This window comes from Xenia sp. Carnegie-2017, unplaced genomic scaffold (genome assembly GCF_021976095.1).
Source record: "Xenia sp. Carnegie-2017 unplaced genomic scaffold, XeniaSp_v1 HiC_scaffold_25, whole genome shotgun sequence".
NCBI classification, from domain to species: Eukaryota; Metazoa; Cnidaria; class Anthozoa; order Malacalcyonacea; family Xeniidae; genus Xenia; species Xenia sp. Carnegie-2017.
The window spans coordinates 6,609,846-6,628,970 of NW_025813488.1; the positions used below are offsets into that span (position 1 = coordinate 6,609,846).

The following is a 19,125-nucleotide window of genomic DNA, read 5'->3' on the forward strand; positions in this document are numbered from 1 at the left end:
TATAAAGTCTTATAAATGAAAGAGTTAAGTTGTGAAAGACTGAAAGTTATCAACAAACTAAAAATGTCTAAACATGTTTAAGGCTGGTTTAAATTAAGTCAAACAGGGCGAAGTTGTTTGAAACTTTGTACTATCCTTTGACATTATAGTTTATTCTACGGGTAGGACTCTTGTAAATAAAAGTAGAACTTTGAAAATAGAAAATCCCGTTTTCGTTCTATATCTCCCTATACTCCGGTGTAATGTTTTACACCCAAACTTTCATTTTAAGGATAATGAGAAATATTCCTTTTTGCGCAATAGCGAATTATTGTATTCGAAGACCCATAAACCTTATAACTACTGCACAGAAATTTTTATTTCATATTTTATATTTTAAATGAAACCAAAGTTTAGTGGATTTAGAATATATAGCTCATAATGATAAAGTTGTTAGCTAGTTTGTTTTAAGTAAAAACAGGTGTAAACTGGAGTAAATGCATCAGTAAAATTTAATTATTCAGCAGTTCCGATTTTAATATTAGCTACACTAAAAGCTATGTCAGAAATGAAAGATTTTTAAATATCATTACAAAGTGCGTTTATTATTTCGCGCAAATTTTCTTGTTATTAAGTGATATGCAGAAATGACAGGTGTTCTTTGACAACTTTTCTGAAACTGTTTATGATGTCGAGTTTATGTTTGTGTCGTTTTGTAAAATTGTTTTTGTTATTGGATATTGATAATATATCGTTTTGTTGTACATTGATAATATATTTTTTACCAAAATACTTTTGTCTATAGAACTATACATTAGGATTGATGTGAATTGTGTAAAATTGTTTTTGTTATTGGATATTGATAATATATCGTTTTGTTGTACATTGATAATATATTTTTTACCAAAATACTTTTGTCTATTGAACTATACATTAGGATTGATGTGAATGTGTAAAATTGTTTTGTTATTGGATATTGATAATATATCGTTTTGTTGTACATTGATATATTTTTTACCAAAATACTTTATAGAACTATACATAAGGATTGATGAGAATTGTGTAAATATGTGACTTGTAAAAGATTTTTATTAAGACATTTTTATTTCTTTTATTGTTGAAACCCTGTGAAGACGTTTAAAAGCTCAAAGCTTCGTTCTTAAAGTTTAAAGCACAGTTTCTAATGATACAGGGGTATGGAGGATTGTCATAAATTTGTATTAAGTCATTACAGAATTAGATAACTGGAGCTCAACTCTTCACGTCATTGCTACTGTTGCTGGTACTTCTTTCGCAGGAGAGGGTGGAGAGGTGACAGTACTTCACTTGTGGGAGAAGGGTTGGTGGTGGTGCTTGTACTTCTCTTGCGGGAGAAGGGTTGGTGGTGGTGCTTGTACTTCTCTTGCGGGAGAAGGGTTGGTGGTGGTGCTTGTACTTCTCTTTCGGGAGAGGAGTTGGTTGTGGTGCTTGTACTTCTCTTGCGGGAGGAAGGGTTGATTGTGTTGTACTTCTCTTGCGGGAGATTGGTTGGTGGTGGTGCTTGTACTTCTCCTGCGTTAGAGAGGTTGATGGTGGTGCTTACTTCTCCTCGTTAGAGAGGTTGATGGTGGTGCTTGTACTTCTCCTGCGTTAGAGAGGTTGATGGTGGTGCTTGTACTTCTCCTGCGTTAGAGAGGTTGATGGTGGTGCTTGTACTTCTCCTGCGTTAGAGAGGTTGATGGTGGTGTTTGTACTTCTCCTGCGTTAGAGAGGTTGATGGTGGTGCTTGTACTTCTCCTGCGTTAGAGAGGTTGATGGTGGTGCTTGTACTTCTCCTGCGGGAGAGAGGTCAGTGGTGGTACTTGTATTTCTCTTGCTGGAAAAGGGGTTGTATTGGTGGTACCAATACTTCTCTTACGTGAGAGGAGGGTGGTGCTGCTGCTGATATTTCCCTTGCAGGAAAGGGGATGTTGGTGGTGCATGTACTTCTCTCGCGGGAGAGGGAAGTGGTGGTGCATGTACTTCTCTCGCATGAAAAGTGGTGGTGGTGGTACCAGTACTTCTCTTGTGGAGAGGTGGTTGTGATGCATGTACTTCTCTTGCAAGAAAGGTGGTGGTATTGGTACCGGTACTTCTCTTGCGAGAGAGGTTGGGAAGGTAAAACCTCTTAACTATCTGTATCGTGTGTTTCTTATGTTTTTCTACTATAAATTTAGTATTTTTCAATACAACCATCCGTCTAGAGAACTTTGCTTTTCGATAAAATTTATGTACGTAAATGTCAGTGAATGGCATAGAGTAAAACCACATAAAATATTTTAATCCAGGTATTGCATTATTACGAGGTGGTAGCTATGTTTTTATGTTGCATTCTTTTTTTTTATCTCTCTTTTATGTGTTCATTTTTAAATTAGTACTTACCTTATATAAACTGATTTTCCGATTGGGTCAATTAGATAACAGCGATAAACTCTAATTGTTGAGATTCGGCATTTCTATGGCATCTTTTACTTCACTATACTTTGAACCAATCATAAACCTTGATTTTGTTGTTGCAGTCTATAAATCGACCTGCAGTGTAAACCTTATTTTAAGTCACTCAACTTTAAATGCATTTTTATTTTTATATTTATTACAAAATGGACATTGAGATGATGATGAAATGTAAAAGTATGTTTTATTTTCTATCCTATGTTACAACCTGAGGTTTTACGATGTGTTCCATTATGAAACTTTGCATTCAAAGTGTTTTCTCTTTGTAAGCGGAAATGCTCGAATGACGTCATCGATGAAATTCCTATGCTCATTATTGAATATTGACAGCAATAAATAAAGGTCCTGTTGAACGTACGCTGTGCAAGATTACTACAATGCAAACTCTATGATTGCATAACTGATTTTCTAACTATAGACCTCTATAAAAACTATAACTAATCTTCAGTGCATGTGTCGTCATACATAGCTAACTGTTCTCCCCGTCAATTGTCATTACGTCAACATATTCATCGCTGCTTTGTGAACTTTTTCTTTTTTCTCTTGCTCGTCGATTTTGAAACCATATTTTGATTTTGTTTTCCGGTAACGTCAGCTCCAAACACAAACTACGAACTTCATCACTTGTCAAGTACTTCATTGTTTCAAACTTGTTTTCCAGGGTCGTCAGCTGTTTGGGAGTGAATGGAACTCTGGGATTGCGACCGGGCTTTCGTTTCTGTTTCGGTCGACGTTTACTTGACTCTGAAACAGGATAAGACACAGCGTCGAGACATGGGTAAGTGACAATAAAAAGAATGAGGGGGGGGGGGTATATAGGTTGTACGTTTGTCAGCAGGTTGTGTGATTGGATTAAAATACATCAAATATACATGCATAAAATATAATTTAAACCGCCCCAAATTGTGGCCATGTATTCATGTAGCCTAAACAAGAACAAACATATAAATCACTTTTAGAAATATACGTTGACGAAAAAGGCTTGCAATACATATTTTAATATGTGGTGTTTTAACGAAAATTATTATCGTAGCTTCAAATATCAAGCATGACGTCAACAAAACTTTCATAAAACGTTTATTTGAAAATTACAATGTCGTCATACCAGGCAATATTAACCAATAAAATAACCACGCATGTTATGGACTTTCACATTAATTTATCTGTCATAATTGAATCATACAATAAAAATGATATGCAGATTTGAAAGGAAAAAGAAAAATTCTATGTCAACTAGAAAATACAATTGTGCTTATAGAACTATGAAAGGTGACCGTAAGACAGAGTCTATACATGACAAAATAATTCCGTTTTTCAAAGTCAAACATGTATACATGGGTTTGTTCGTCGTTGAATTTTAGATGGAAAAGCAAAAGTAATAAAAATAAGTTGAAGACAACAATCAAACACTCTTCGTTCATACACTGCATATTTTAGGTTTTAACATTCAAACATCTTTTTCCACTTGAATAGTCCAAACTGAACGACGCCTTTAAAATATTTATAAAACAAAGGAAAAAGTATTTTTAGTTCTACGATCCGTCATATCCATCACATGCATAGAGTTTTGACGCATCTCATGCGCAACTATATATGACTCTCTAATGTTTTAATTGCTCAGAGCATTTAAAAAACAGCTGATATTACAAGAAGTCAAAATGAACTTATATGTTATGTCATGAACTTGTCATAGAGAGTTCTAAGATTACATGAATGCTGGGAATTCTACTATATAGTTTTACTAACTATATAGACAATGAGCATATAGGATGACAGTAGTTTCATGTAATACATTATTCTTACAAATGAATGTTTTATGCAGTGCGGTGTTTGAAATTAAATGAGATATGATCTTCGCACTTAGCTGGACAATTTTAAGCAATCGTCTCAGTACCTGAAAAAATCAGGTGACTCAACGGAATCCCGTTGGTCTGATTATATAACCCCTATTTACTACATTTTCAGCGCCTTTACGTGGGAATTTATGATTGAAGATATTTTCCAACAAGAAATAACTAAAATAGCTGTTATTGATTAAAAAAGCGATGATTATACTGTATGAGCACTCTATTTAATGGAACTGTAGCATCTGTATAACAGGAACTGCTTTATGTACTTTGTTTATTACAAGTAAGGCTAAAATTGTGTAGGTCAGCTCAAAGTCATTAATGATTTAATAAAAATATGAAAATTATTTTAACACACGTACAACTGTAACGATTTTATTTAAAGGAGCATGTGAAGATTACTCAGACAAAAAATTTTGTATGTATAAAAACAAGTAGTTTCGAATGTTCATTTTTTGTGAATGCTGTTTTGCAAAGTTAGAAGATTCTATTCCATTTGGCAACGCTACGTAATTAAACATGTTGTCACTACAGTTTATAAAAGCACTTGATGCTTCAATGCAGTTGAACACCGATACAAAATATAATTATGCTCAAGCTGTGTCTAAAATGAACCAAACAATAGCGAAATTATTGGCAAAACATAGAACACTGAATACCCATTTAACCAATAAAGCAACATATAGTAATAGGACACGGCTTTCGGTTCTAATCATTTTTTTTTCGTCAAGTGTTCTCTTGTTGCTTAAAGACTTTGAAAGGTATTATCCAAACTAAGAACAGCACGAATCCATTTAGTAAACTCAAGCTGTTAAGAAGCTTGATGTCTGTGTTTAAAAACACTTGATGCTTGATGGTATAAATATAGCTGTGCCATAGGAATGATGTACTGGCAGTAAATCTACTTTGAAACTTGAAGAATTGGACGTCAAGCTTGTCTTGGGCTGTTGTGTAAAGTATGAAAGGGTTGAAATATGGCCTTGTTCTTTTCTTCATATTGTGTTTTTTTTCTTCCTGCTGTGCAAAATGGTTGTGGTTGAATGGCGAATCTTTGGAGAATCCAATTGAACTGGAAAACAAAAAGGAAAAGCGTTAGCTGCGTCACCATATGAAAAAAAGAAGATGTCGTTTATCTGGAGTAACGTTTTGTAAAGGACGACGTTCAAAAATCTTTATGGACAATAATAAATCTATTCATTAAAGTGTATTGTTCATTGTTCGTTTATTATCAGCTTACTCTATCAAACACTAAAATCATACAAATATAATTGTATGAAAATATAATGTGTATGTGTGAATTTTAAGACTATGCTCATTTCTGCCTTCCTCTTTTTGCTAGTGCAGATAAAATGCTACATATTGATAGATTTTTAAACATACCTTTTCTTGCAAACTATAAAGTACTATTAAAAACGATTCTGCCTGAATTTTCAAATACATGCTGATTGCTGACCATGCTGTTTTATCAATGAAAGACGTTCTGCCAATTTAAAAGAAGTTAAGTCTGTAAGTGCAACTTGCTTTTTCTTGTGAAATTTTCGATGCAACAAAGCTGCCAAGTTTTACCTGTTACACAAAGCTTCTGCTCACGCTAAATTCAATGTAGAGAATTTCTTCGTAAAGATGTAAATAAGCAGCAAGGAGGACAACGTATTATTAGATACGATATTGTACTATGTTTTGATGTGGCTATCAAAATAGTTTGTTGCAGGCAAAATTGGCTACAAATACAAACATTACACAAAAAATTACACAAAAGTATAACTACAAATTCCACTAAAGTTTATGTTATTACCTATATTAAAAAAATAATCATTATATATATTTGTAATCAAGTTATATATGATCAATGCATATTATCTACAAAGCAATCGTTTCATCAGCAGAACGGAACGAGGTTGTCGATTGCTGTGCTGTATCAGTAGAAATAAAACTGTTCTTTTTAAACAACGCCTTCAGACTTTTTCGATAAACTGGAAGCCTCAGTGCATACACAATTGGATTGACAGCGAAATTCACCATGGCAACTGGTTCGTAGTAGTAAGAAAAACGCCAAGCCAATTCACTTTGTATTTTTCCAAGCCTTTGAATAAACTCCACTTGTTTGGCGACAAAATAAGGAAATGCAGTTACCAGTAATAAGACATTCAGAAGAATGATTGTCTTTACAATTTCAAAGTGTTTAGTGTTGTGCTGTTTAGCATTTACTTTAGTGTCTTGTTGACTTTGCAATACAACCTTAAGTATGAAACACTTCAATATGATCTGAAGTAAAACAGCGATTTCCAAGACAGCATATACCGTGATATAGATATACATAAGCTGGTCAAATCTTTTATGTAAAGTGATGTGACTTCAGCAAATGCCATGCAAATGGCAATCAACCAAACTGTGGCGCATAATATGTAAATTTTCTTCGTAGATAACATTTGTTGTCTGTAATTGGGATACTTTGCAATCATGTAAGTTTGCCATGTGAGTGATGTCAAGTGAAAAAATGAGCCCGCAGCCCCAAACATCCAAAAGAAAAGGACAAAATAAATGACAGCTTCTGATGGTTTGACCTCGAACAATCTACCCAATCCAACAATCATGAATTGAGACAAAGATGCAGTGAAATCAGCTATAGATAAGCTTAAGATAGTAATCCACGGTCCTCGTCTTAGTTCGTTTAAAGGATCCTTCACAATAACAACAATAAGAAGACCATTTGTTAGGACACCAACTGTGGAGATCACCATTGTTGTTATTAATATTTCTTGAGGAAGTGAGAAACTTTTCTTCGGTTTCTTATTAAATACATAAATATATGTTTATTATATGTTGCAATATTTTTAAAAACAAAAATTTGTTCTTTTTAGACGAGGAACTAAATTATAACGCTCAAATCCTGGTTCTCACTTTCGGCAAAAGTATAAACATGAGCATAACTGCAAAAGATTATCAACTGTCAGTTCTTCTTATGCTTATGTTTATGTTGCAAATGATGACCAAACTTAAAATGATGTCGTTTTACTATCATCGACTTTTGCATAAGCTTTTAAGTTTTAGTCTTATATATGAGTTTGAGAACATTGGCATTATTTATTTTTGTAGGAACTGATTTTTCAGTTTCCACTGTGTGTGAACTGTGATATATTCGCATAGCAAGACCAAATATACGGGCTTACTTTTACGCCACTACATAAAGCAAACATAATTTGAGGAATGTTGTAATTTTTATGTTTTGTTCTTATCAAGGCAACCAACACAAGCTTTGCTGTTTCTATGAAAATTCCAATTTCACGAGGAACAAACAAAGTTGAATATCATGTAGTTGCCTAGTTCATTACATAGAGAAGATATTGATGAAAATATCATATCTCGGTACATATAAAAAAATGAAGTTCTTGATATGCATGGAGAGATATGCAGATCTTGTCTTTTGCCTGGTACTCTTGAACTCTTGAAGAAAGCAGGCAAGTGAAAATGACTTGATATTGTAAATATGTATAAAATAATGGTAATTCTAAACAATTTCTCGTATATTTTTGATATTTTTCGTTCGTATTCGGAGATATTGGTGAAATCGTTTTATGCATGTTTTATCATACGATTATTTGATTTTGCCAAATAACTTTGGATAACAATGTTTATCTTTACAGCTTACCATGAAGCCACAAAATGCTAATTAAATGAACTGCACATAATAGTTTTGCTTATTCTCAAAATGTCAAATTTCATGATAAAATCACTGCATGTAACGTTGTTGTGTAATACAAAAGAGCAAACGCGTGTACGTTTTTCTCGTATGCTTGTATGTATTTCTTTGAATGCATTTCTCTTTGCAGTCAACAAAGCACTCGAGTTTATTTTCATGACTTATAATACTTTTTATATAATACTACTTACGTATGTATTATTTTGCGAAACGGAGGAATTCCTTGTGCAATTTACTTGATCTATTTTAGTCGAATTGCACATTGTGATAGAATTGTCGCTAGCTTTGACCACTGGCACTGGATATATATTCAACAAACATATCAAAACAACGTATCTATAAACATATTGTACAGTTACCATAGCGTGACCTCAGAAATTGATTTTATGTAAGGAAATGTACGCCGGGTTCCACCTGTCTAAAAAAGCAATATAATTTACTTATACAAAAATCTAATTTGAAAAGTACAAAGTCTGGTAATTACATGAATCGATGACTAAAATTTGGTTTAAAGGGATTTGATAAACCACATGTCGATATGTTTTATTAATCGCACTATTAGCTCAAACGAACGACAGGGTTTGGTAAAACGCCGTAATCCTGTTATTACAAATAATAATTATTATATACCTCCAAGACTAACTTCTTTGTCGTCTGCTGGCCTTCTTACAATAAGTTTTGGATGTTCTAAAAAAACGACTGTCTCGTTCGTCGTGTGATGCGTTCTTAACTCTTCTTCTCACAAATACTCAACTGATAGCAAATTAAAATGTCTTATATGGTAAATTAAGACCGCGTGTATGTATCTGGTGTTTTGACTTAGACAAAACAAATATTCTTCTGGGTTGACGTTGACGTCCGGAGTGGCTTAAGAGCTACGTCAGACTAATTCAAAACTTGGGCTGGGCATCATGATGATGTACACAAACTTCTCACGTATACAGGAAGTACTGACAAAGAAGAAAATGGAAATTGGCTGTATATTGATGTAGAAAGTGAAACGAATGTCCCTCCACGTTATGTATTGAATTCTACTTTCTTTAATATTGCAGTGAACTGATTCACTCACTAAAATAAATTTCATCCGTGTACAGAACGTCTTGTTGTATTAAAAAGTTATGGCTTTACCAGGGCCCAGGGTGGTCTCATGTTATTGAGAATTCTTAGCAAAGTCTTTGTTGTAGGTATCTTGATTTGTCATATTTCAAAACATAAATTCGTTCAATGTTAAGAATAACGTACTAATAAATGCTATAGCAAAATTTCCTGTTTCCGCACACAATGAAAGTTTGTGCTTTGGGTCATCACAAGAATTTTTTGTGTAAGCAAACTTTTCATCATAACGCAAGTAGAATAAAAACTATGCAAATTTCATTTTGATGGTACATCGTTATTGTTTCTCTTGGCTCATATGCCTGTGATGAAAGGATTCTATATTTAAGCTGTCCGTGCACTTGCGACTGTACGTTAGCTGCGTACACATTTTTTTATCTTGAACAGATCAACTTATTCTTTGACCGATGGAACGAAAATCTGTTTATACCGAAGTTTTGTTTTCTAATATAACCACCAACTAGCAGCCGATTCATGAAGTAAGTTTTTTGTCATTTTTTCAACAAGCTAAAGAAAACTTAACAAACACGACTCATTTTTCTTTCAAATTTTTATCGAAGCATTAAGCAAATCTGTAAAGTCTCTAAGTTCAAGGTTTATTTGATTAATGATATGTAACGTTAAAAAAGTATTACACTCCTGATCTTTCTCATGAAAAGAAATTCAAAAAGTTGGCTGTAAATTTTAGTCAGTTTAAATCTCGCTACAAATCATGATAGTTTCTTTTTCTTTCATCTTCCCTTTAAAACTATGCTAATATTACCTATACTATACCCAAATAAAATACATATAATGTACATCACGTAATAATCAGTAAAGCATACATCAGGTACCTGATGATGTTTATTAATATGGTCTCATTAAAGTATTCACAATTATTGCTCTCGCTTTTGAAGTTACGTAGAATCAAAAAAGTGATGAGTATTGTAGTAATAATCGTTATAATTTTTTTTGACCACACAGTTGTTTGTCACTTTGGAATTTATTCTTCCAATAAAAACTATTAGCACTATTCGTACATTTTTAATCAAATTGAGATTAGAACATATTATCTATCATACAGGTTTACTAGCACTCGTACGAAGTGAAAAGATTGAATGCCCTTGTTTTTGAATGGAAACAATTCTAGTGTTTTTAAACAACGCCTTCATACTGTTTCGATAATCTGGAAGCCTCAGTGCATACACAATTGGATTGACAGCGAAATTCACCATGGCAACTGGTTCGTAGTAGTAAGAAAAACGTCCAGCCAATTCACTTTGTATTTTTCCAAGCCTTTGAATAAACTCCACTTGTTTGGCGACAAAATAAGGAAATGCAGTTACCAGTAATAAGACATTCAGCACAATGATTGTCTTTACAATTTCAAAGTGTTTAGTGTTGTGCTGTTCCGCATTTACTTTAGTGTTTTGTCGACTTTGCAATACAACCTTAAGTATGAAACACTTCAATATGATCTGAAGTAAAACAGCGATTTCCAAGACAGCATATACTGTGATATAGGTGTACATAAGCTGTTCATTTTTCTTGCTGTAAATTGATGTGAGTTCACCAAATGCCATGCAAATGGCAATCAACCAAACAGTCGCACATAATATGTATATTTTTCTGGTAGACAACATCTGTCGGCTACGTATGGGATACTTTGCAATTATGTAAGTTTGCAATGTGAGTGATGTCAAGTGAAAAAATGAGCCCGCAGCCCCAAACATCCAAAAGAAAAGGACAGAATAAATGACAGCTTCTGATGGTTTGACCTCGAACAATCCACCCAGTCCAACAATCATGAATTGGGACAAAGATGCAGTGATGTCTGCTATAGATAAGCTTAAGATGGTAATCCACGGTCCTCGTCTTAGCATGTTTAAAGGATCCTTCACAATAACAACAATAAGAAGACCATTTGTAAGGACACCAACTGTGGAGATCACCATTGTTGTTATTAATATTTCTTGAGGAAGTGAGAGACTTTTCTTTGGTTTGTTCTTCAATGAAACATTTGAAAATTTTAAATGCATTGTAAACTGTCATATTTCTCAATGGTGGAGAAGAAAATTGCAAAAATTTTAGAAATGCATTAATTCAATGCATTATCTCATGTCAGTCTAATTCATTTCTTTTAGACGGAGTTTTCCACTGCAAGTGTGCAAGTTTTGCACTCAGCAAGTGTTACGAATTACAGAATAAGGAAGCATTTCAGAAGCGGATACACCTCAAGGCTTCGTGGATGAGTTATAAAAATTTCAAATACGAACTCGCAGAACTGCCATTTTCTGCAGTCTTTGCTGCATATTACGTGCAAGCAAAAGAGGGAATGTGGAGACTTTTACAGAAGTTGGACAGCAACAAAGAATTCACAAATTGTGAAACGGAAATCATTTCTGCTGCGCTTGACACGAGGATTTGATATGATTATTTATCATATGATTTTTATTCTAAGTCTCTCTTTGCGTGACATGTATTAAAATATTGTGAAATGTTGCAAATAATTCTAAAATAACTGCATATTATACTGTGAAGAAGTTTGTATCTAAAATAAAAGCGCTAAAGTTCCGCGTGTTTTTGATAGAAAAATCTTTCCTTTTAAACGTATTCAGTTTCAAGCATGGCGTAAACCAACTTCTGATAATGCCATAAAAATCGCATAAAGGAAATAATAAATACAAGAATTTTAAGATTGTTCAATAAGATGACTTTTACCCAATGGCTTCAGTTAGACTATTGTGGCTTTTTGACTTTTTTTAATATGAGATTTTTTTGCACCTACCTCATTTCTTTGAATGCATTTCTTTCCAGTCAACAAAACATTTCATTGACTTTAAATTAATTCATCAGACCAAATAAAATGATTTTTGTAATTACATACAATAGAGTTTTTGTTTATAAACTTACATCACTTTGATTACGAGAACCAGTCTCATTCCTTGTGCAATTTGTCTGGTTTGTTTGAGTCGAGTTGCACATTTTTCCCAAATCACCAGCATTGGCCATTGGATGTACTTTCATCAAACTTGTAAGAATAAGGAATCCATAGACATAGGAAGGATAGACGTTTTGGAAATGCCTCCCAATTATCATAGTGAGACCCTAGATAATATGGTGCGCTGCTTTTCTTTCACTTGAATTTGATATTGACAGAGTATGTTCCCCTTAAAATCAAGTAAGCGTTGTGTGTGTTGGAGTTGTTATTTCATCGTCGTGCACCTACAAATTGTTTACAGATTTAATTGGCGTGGGTTTCCTGAAATCTTGAATCACATTTACGGCACGTTTATAGAGGATCGTTAATATGATTATCGTTTTTTCGAAAAACTGCAAACGTTTTGTCATTTGTCTGTTTACAGTAAGCAATCAACATCTTTGTACGTGCACTTTTTAAGTACAGAAACCTCGTTATTTTATAAGTTCCCACGTAATTTTGCTTTCACTCGTGGATTTTCTTTCACTCTATTCTCTAAATCATTGTGTATAGATTTTGAAATATTCGGAACTTGTTTTTAATTTAATATTCGACAAGTGTCGTGTTAGTATTTGAAGGAAAGCATGAATAAACAAGAAACAAAAACATATTAGTAAACAAGATTATCATACACTGTTTTGATAATGGAAATATCTCAGGTAACTTAAGTTGTGTAACGCAAAACGAGTGGTTAAATATACGTGATGCATAATAAAGAATGTTGAAATTCGTGATCAAATGCATATGGTAATCACAAATTTTAATAACCGCAGACTGCCCCATCCTTGTCTTTAGCGAGTAGTTGTCAAATATTCAATGAGAACATCATACCTTGTTCATTGTTTAATCGGATAGTGAAAACTTTTGCCTTATGTATGGTATTCTTTGTATTTCATTGACATCCATCTAACGTTTATATTATACATGATGAAAATTCTAATCTGCTTGTAAAATTTTTATTAAGTAAACATTAATAGAACCATATAGAACTATTTGTAATTTAATATTTTTGATAAAAGTAGGTAAAGATTGGATTGGGTCGCTCAAATCCAGTAACAACTGACGAAGAGCGGACGCAACAGCTGAAATTTGTTGACAGATCAACATCCCGCAGACAGCCGTAAATTCCATTATTAAGGTGTGATTGTCAAATGCATTACTAATGCTGTTGTTGAAGATGGAGATGGCTCAGTGTTGAGTCATGCTCATAAACCACAAAAACATGTTAACGAAATAGTATATGCATAGTTTAGTTTATCAATGTATCCGTTCTCACACGGCTATGAGCCAAGGAACAGTTATTGACGTTAGTTAAATTTCCTTATGTACCATATATAGCTTAAATAGAGGAACTACTCCGACCAATAATAATATTTGTTGTTTGTAATAAAGAGTATAAATACTGCTCTGTAAAATAATAAAAATCAGTTCGATCATTAAGTTCACTCGTGGTTGTTACTGAAGGTATAGAGTATACTAAGAAAGAGATATGGCGAGTAACTCGAACTCAACACTCAGTGTGTCGAATTTTGCATCATGACGAAGACACGTTAAATGTAGAAAAGGTCCCTTTAACTGGGAGTTTCATTCGAGAATCATTTGCACAGCTGTAATAAGATGTTTTACCGCGCATGAGATCAATCATCCTACGCAGTGACCCAGACACATTCACACACTAACTTTAATGAAAATGAAAGACAGATTTTAAAGAAATCTGACAATGCCAAAAAAATGATGAAAACAACGTCGAAGTCTCCTTAGGACGAAACAAAACCAGAGCCAAATAATGTTTCTGTGCATTACAAAATGACTTCATCATCAAAATGAGCACCACTTTCACATGCCATGAAAAATTATTCAATTTTATCAGTTTGCCTGTGCAGCTGCTTTTTCACGTGTCGAATATGTTTATTTGAGCAGGCGATTTGAAATCAACACTAGACGCGTCAAATGTAATTCATGCAAGACCTTGAACGTTTCTAAATCAAAATAATTGATTTGGAATATGAAATAGAATTCAATGCACATGATTCACTTACCAAGGATGTTTATGTATGACTCAGTTTGTAGATCAAAAAGCATACACTTAACGAAGCTTTCACTTTAAAAAATTTGTGCATAAGACAAAATATGATAAACTCGATCAATGCAGACAAAAATCCACTTACTTAAAGTACGCAAGACTAATGTTGATTATGTTAATTATTCTGAAAGGGCACATTAAAGTCATAGATTCACCATGCGGGACGTAAATCATGTGCGAACAATAATTGATAAAACGAACAACCTCACAACTTTTCCGTAGGAAGTTAACGAATGTCACTATAGGCAGTATTCCTTAATAAAACGTTTGAAACATTAATTTTTTAGTGTTAACTGACGCAAACCTTGCTGAAACCTATATAACATTTTTAACTACATTATGACCCCAGTAAAATCAAATTCATTTACCAGCAAGCAAAGCATTCAAATTACTAATGCAAAAATACGTTCATGTAGTTTCATCCGAATCAGAATCGTGTGATGCATGAGGAAAAGTTTCATCAGTTAAAAGGTAAAATGCTAATGCAATTTAGACCATACATCGTGGGAACAAAAATTCGATACCCATACAACTAAAAAACATATTCATCGCATTCACGTATCTAATTATTAATCATTATGTAGCATAGTATCAAACCGCCACTCACATCGAGGTGAGTTGAGAAAAAAAATCGGAATATCTCTTTCTTTTTTTTTCGTAGCTAATAGTAATATTGACTAGGACATCATTTTGTAGTGCACAAAATGAGACTTTTTCTCAACAACGATTTTCTTTGACACAACATGTTATATAATAGAATAAAATATTTATAATCACATGTGTGAATAAATCAACTGAGAATACATTTTATTCGGCATTAATTGCAAGAGGAAATTTCCGTCTGTGCGAATGTATTGACAATGTTTGCCGTAACTTGAGTAGAATTAAGGATTTGTGAAAATTATAAGCAATGTATAGAGAATTGCATGCACATACATAATGGTAAAACTTTTGTCTCTGTTTACAAACCTTTTTAACTAAAATTAGTTTATGTTTTGTGCAATCACTCTCTTACCTGATGTTCTTCTTTCAAGAGTCTTGGCGCACAATGACAAAAACACTTTTCTTTTGACGTATTTAAAACACATTTTGAATAATTATGCAAAGTACTAATCATCTTTGAAAATATATGTTTTCACCCCAACAGAGTTTGACAGAGTTTGTTTTGACTTGTGAAATGTATTATGCCACGAAAGCTCTTTTTCTGATAAGTCTAATTATCATGTAAATGATGCAAAATACGAGAGATTAATAAGAAAGACGTTGAAAAAAATATCAGTAATTACAATCAGTGTTTCTGACTCTCGTACCTCTGATTCTAAGGCTATTCTTGAATGGTTTCCAATGATTTTGCATACACACCACCTTCATATACCATAACTTACTCCTAATTTTAATTTTAAGTCCTTAACAGACCAACTCACAATTATAAATTGCAAAATTACAACATTTGTCAGAATTAATAATTTATAGGATACTTGATACTGTTTAATAATTAATGGTATACTTGATACTGTTTGTATTTTCACATTTTATCAATATCTGCTCTCACTGATGTACTGACAAGTCGAAGCTGACTGGTAAGGTGTTTATTTGTGAGCTGACTTCTGTGTTTGCTCTTAGTAAATTTCATTTTGGAGAAAAACTGCTCACAGGAATAAGTGCTCCCAAAGAGTGAGATCATTTTTTTGGCATGTTTCTCCAAAATTGGATGCTTTCCACATAGATACTTTTTATAGAAAGTTATAACATCATTGCTGTCATATGCTCTTTTCAAATCCATGTCATACTGCAAATCAATCACCTCCATTTGATAGCAGTCTGGAATATCATCTGGTGTCACATCAAATGGTTGAGAAAAGAGCTTGAACTCCATTTCATGATTTTTGACGAGCGCTGCTGGTATTATCGCCTTGTGTAACATTACTTTTTAATGCACAAGGCATTCGTTAATTACATTTAAAACAATTGAAAATATGACAATTTTGTAAGTAAAAGTTACTGAGACCTCACCTGTAATTCTCAATAGTATATATAACTTGAAAAAGAAGATTTTTAAATAATTCAAGACAAAGAATCTTAAATGACCCACGCTACTCGAAAGATAACGAAACGTCCTTGAACTGGTGTGTTTTATTCGGCTATGCCACTATGTTAAGAATCGTATTTTTTGCGCAGCTTCGTAAAGTTCATGGTAAAAAAAGATAATTGTCTTGGCATCACTGAGGGCCGTGGGTTGCACATGCCTGCTCTAATCCATGCATCCTGAGCTAAATATTGAGGGTTTTCACAATTCTTCACCCTAGTCCTTTTAGCAATTCTCTTGCATCATATGCCGTCATTTTGATCAATGGCAGCTTTTACTGAATAATTCTTCATGAATAACTCTTCTGAATGACTCTTCAAAAATAAGTTTAATGATTTTCTTCTTCTTGTGTATATTAGATAAGTCTTTTTTCCCATTTTCCATCACTGCTTTCACTCAAATAAGATGATTAGAAATTTTGCAGGGGAGACAATTCAAACATTGTGCATATTTGTCATGGAGACAGTCAAATGTCGATTATAGCAAGATGACATATCATGTAATATTTAATTTATCACACAAAGCGTATTTTGATTTGGAGTTTTTTATGAGAAGTACCTTTCACTGGCTTTGCAGGTACAAAGTCTGATCGTATGATGTCTGATCAGATTATTGTGTGGTAAGTTGTTATTAACTTGCCTTTACGCAGGTGCTTAGATACTTTGATTGCATCTGTGCCCACGAACTGGTGTCCAGTGTATTATCAAAGTTCATAGTTGAGAATTGAGAATGGTTGAGATGAGATTGTTTGTGTTATTTATGAATTTTAAGACCAATTTGTGGAGAGTACGGTGTGAAATGATCTTTTCCATGACAGCATTCACAAGACGATTATAAAATTAGTAGGGTTTTTTTTAAGGAGTAAGTACGGATTTGTTAGCGTATTTTGTTTTTGTAATTATGTGATGAATTTTGCCGATGCTCTTAAGTCTTAACTCTCGAGCCTCGTGTTCATAAAACATTATTTATGTCGCTTCTTAATGTCAAAAATTTTTTCGAAAATTTTTTGTTTCTTTAAAAACGAAATTATCCGCAAGAAATCCAGTAACATTTGCACAAGAGAAAAAGATATTTTATTCTTGAATTTAAAATTCAAATATGGCGGTAAAATATTGCTCCAGGTGTTTTGAGTTCAACGGATATTATAATTTAACCTTGTATATATGTTTAAGTATGTATAAATACTTTATTTCAAGAGGGTAATAGCCAACAGTCAAATAGACTGATAAACTACTGGCTCTCTTATACTATATGTACAAATGTATATCAAAATTCTAAAATTATACTATAGTATATAATTAAAAAATGATCATGCACTCAACTTTAAAACATCTATATACTTTTTGTTTAGTTAGCATGAATTTGACGTCAAGTACGTTAATTTTTGGCAGTCTGTGTGACGTGTATTTATTTGATCATGGAGCATTTTGTTTATTAAGACGCGTGCCAAAGACACCATCGTTTTTCTATATGCATATACTCGTACTTAAGCGTATTGTAATCTGGGCTAGAATTTGTGATAAGCAAAAACGTGTCGTTAGAGTGATATAGTAGCTATTATTGATACACTGAGTTCAGTTCCTTACAAAGTTTTTTGATTGTTTGAGTAAGTTTTCTTGAACCCCATTGACATAGACGAATAGCGAAAATGCAAAACATGAAAACCACTTAAACATGGGCAAACCACTTAAACATGGGCAAACCACTTAAACATGGGCAAACCACTGGTTTTGAGGATGTTGCTCTGATGCTGCTTGTATTTTCTGAAAATGTATTTTGGTTTTGCTCAAATAATAATGGTGTATAACATGATATACAGAGCAAAAAGCTCTCTAAAGGGAGACTTTATTATGTATAAATCTATAACCGTGTGTGTGTGTTCTGATGTGCATTTTGTCTGAAATACCTGTCAGTCTGTCGCTATTGTTTTGAACAGCTACGTGTTTCAAAAATTTCATATCTTTCACTTTGAATGTCATTAGTTAACGATGGGATCAAAGTTTCAGATTGAAGCTCTCTTTTCTTGTCTGTCAATGTTTTGGCTCAGATTAAAATCAATGATTTCTTCTGGTTAAGTGAAAATAGTTCTCGATCTTTTCCCCTAAAGTGGTTGGATTTGTGCACGTGTTGATTGTACTAATCTTCTTAGTGCAGTGACATCCTCCTGTTATACAAACATATTTCTTGTTGATTAAAGGAAATGTCTTGCCGTCTTCCCTAAATGATCAGAGATGATGGTTTGTGTGTGTCTGTGTGTCAGTGTATGTGGGGGGGAGGGGGGGAGTCCCGATTGTTAAGTGTGTCCATTAATTGTTTGATATATTAGTATTTTGCAGGGAAATTGACTTCCATCTTGTGTATCTAAGACTGTGGGAGGTGGTGCATACTTCTCTTCAACCCTGTCCTAAATCCATCCTTGCGTTTTGACGTATCATTAAATTCTTAATAAATGACTAATGATGTCTCAGCCTGGCAGTTCTATTTCATAATGTGGTCAGTCGTCTAGTTTTGATGTTTTTTATGTTACATTGCTATTCGTTATGGGCTTATGGCAATCGAAAATCACTTAAAATACATCATTTAACAACACCTAGTCAAGATAACAGTGTTAAAATAGCAACTTCTATCTTTCAATGCAACTTTGTGTTATCATTGTGATCACTAGTCTTTATCCCGAGTGGGCAATTGATAAGCTGATTGTTAAGCAAATTTATTTAAGTCAGTTTTCCATCCAAAATGAATTAAAATTTCACAACATAAAAAGATTGAATGTGGGGCTCAATTTGGACTGCGCGAATGACTTGGTTTATTAAATGTTATCAATTTAAAAAGTATAAAGTCTTATAAATGAAAGAGTTATGCTGTGAAAGACTGAAAGTTATCAAC

The 19,125-nt window shown here is 33.4% G+C and overlaps 1 protein-coding gene across 8 annotated transcripts; it reads right to left on the reverse strand.

Annotated features, from left to right (window-relative positions):
• Positions 1-2,594: 2,594 nt before the first annotated feature.
• Positions 2,595-15,200, reverse strand: LOC124453065 (homeobox protein MSH-D-like). 8 transcript variants are annotated; one of them, XR_006950953.1, is made up of 4 exons: positions 15,169-15,200; positions 12,004-12,315; positions 8,629-8,948; positions 2,595-3,195 (listed from the first exon to the last, which is right to left on the reverse strand). XR_006950953.1 is itself a non-coding variant. In XM_047003786.1 (4 exons), exons 2-4 carry the CDS (start codon positions 12,187-12,189, stop codon positions 2,921-2,923), a joined length of 486 nt encoding a protein of 161 aa, XP_046859742.1. In that variant the 5' UTR covers positions 12,190-12,315; positions 15,169-15,200; the 3' UTR covers positions 2,595-2,920. The 8 variants fall into 8 exon arrangements, 2 of the variants coding, with proteins under 2 accessions (XP_046859742.1, XP_046859741.1); XM_047003786.1 differs by lacking the exon at positions 8,629-8,948 and adding an exon at positions 5,865-5,889; XR_006950952.1 differs by lacking the exon at positions 8,629-8,948.
• Between the last annotated feature and the right edge of the window lie 3,925 nt (positions 15,201-19,125).

Bases quoted from the DNA above. Each gene is read 5' to 3' on its own strand.
- LOC124453065 (XM_047003785.1), bottom strand. From the start codon at position 12,189: ATGATAATTGGGAGGCATTTCCAAAACGTCTATCCTTCCTATGTCTAT. The intron at 11,097-12,003 runs GTAAGTTTATAA...GTTTCATTGAAG, and splicing joins GTTCTCGTAATCAAAGTGAT to AACAAACCAAAGAAAAGTCT.